The sequence below is a fragment of the Sus scrofa genome, chromosome 7, assembly GCF_000003025.6.
Source record: "Sus scrofa isolate TJ Tabasco breed Duroc chromosome 7, Sscrofa11.1, whole genome shotgun sequence".
Classification (NCBI taxonomy): Eukaryota; Metazoa; Chordata; class Mammalia; order Artiodactyla; family Suidae; genus Sus; species Sus scrofa.
In genome coordinates, this window is record NC_010449.5 from 79,621,122 (window position 1) to 79,622,906 (window position 1,785).

Here is a 1,785-nt window from a genome sequence, read left to right on the forward strand (position 1 = left end):
AGAGATAATCAAAAATGAAGAAGAATATGTTTCAAAGGCAAGAAAAAGATCAAACCTCAGAAAGATGGTCCCTTCTTCATGAGGATTAGCTAGTGGGGAAAGAAAGTGTATCAGTAGTCACTTGGATATTTTGTGTTTTGTTTGTTTGTTTGTTTTTTGTCTTTTTGCCTTTTCTGGGGCCGATCCTGCAGCATATGGAGATTCCCAGGCTAGAGGTCTAATCAGAGCCACAGCCACAGCAATGCGGGATCTGAGCCACCTCTGCAAACTACACCACAGTTCACAGCAATGCCGGATCCCTAATCCACTGAAAAAGGCCAGGAATTGAACCCACAACCTCATGGTTCCTAGTCAGATTCGTTAACCACTGAGCCATGACAGGAACTCTGATGTTTTGTGTTTTAATAAAGTCATTTATTGATTTTTCTAAAACTCATAAGCTGACAGAACATTCTCCTCACCGCCGTCTTCATCTCCCTGTTCCTGAGTGTATAGATGATTGGGTTGAGAAAAGGAGTTAAAACTGCATCAAACATGGCTAGAAATTTATCCAGATGTGTTGAAGGAGAGGGCCACATATAGAAAAAAATAAGTGGAACAAAGAATAAAACCACCACAATAATATGAGCTGTCAGAGTGGAAAGAGCCTTGGATGAACCCCCTGAGGAGTGTTTCTGGAGAGTGGCCAGGATGAAGATGTAAGAGAGGATGAGCAGGAAGAAAGCACCCAAGGAAATGAAGCCACTATTGGCAGTGATCATGAACTCCAGGTTGTAGGTATCTGTGCAGGCAAGTCTGATGAGCCGAGGCAGATCACAGTAAAAGCTGTCTAAGACATTAGGGCCACAAAAGGGCAAGCTGACTACAAAAGCCAGTTGGGCCAATGAGTGGGTTAGACCAATGATCCAGGCAACCACTACAATCAGAATGCATGTTTGTGGGCTCATGAGGCTCAGGTAGTGGAGAGGCTTACATATAGCCACATATCTGTCATAGGACATGGCAATAAGCAGCACCATCTCAGTGCCCCCAGCTGCATGGCTAAAGAAAATCTGAGCTATGCAGCCCCCAAAGGAGATGACTTTTTGCTTCCTGAAAAGATCACAGATCATCTTGGGTGCTGCAATAGAGCAAAATATCAGGTCAATGATGGAGAGATTAGCTAACAGAAAATACATAGGGGAGTGTAAGTAAGGGTCAGAGCTCACAGTGACCACTATGAGGAGGTTTCCCATCATACTAGACACATAAAAAAGACAAGAAAAGCAAAAAAGAAGGAGCTGGATCTCCCAGGAATTGGAGAGTCCCAGGAAGACAAACTCAGACACCACAGATTGGTTGGCTCCATTCATTGGCTCATGTAGTTGTTCACTCTCCTGTTACCTGAAGGTAGAAAACGAGACAATTAAAATTAATACAGTTGTTTTAATGCCATCTGTGGAAAGTAATTTTGGAAGTCAAATATTACCTAAGAATTTCACAAAACTCCAGTGGCATCCTTTAGCCACTGTTGCTATAGTTACATATGACAGTAACTGAGTTGCCAAGTGGTCTTGAGTGATCTAAGGCCTGGTACCTCAGGGTGCACCTGATGAAACCACAGAAAAAGGATTTGATATTAACTTGCTTTATCAGTCTGATGACTGTTAACCATCCTCTCCCTGGAGGAGCAATAACCAGTCACATATAATGGATTGGCAAAGGGAAACTATTCTGTTAACTAAAGATTTGTAAGATTGTGTGACTCTGGGAGTTCCCTTTGTGGCTCAGTGGGTTAAGAACCCA

The 1,785-nt window shown here is 42.8% G+C and overlaps 1 protein-coding gene across 1 annotated transcript; it reads right to left on the reverse strand.

The window, feature by feature from the left end:
* Positions 411-1,360, reverse strand: LOC110261752 (olfactory receptor 4F15-like). The gene has a single exon (XM_021100065.1). It carries the CDS (start codon positions 1,350-1,352, stop codon positions 411-413), a length of 942 nt encoding a protein of 313 aa, XP_020955724.1. The 5' UTR covers positions 1,353-1,360.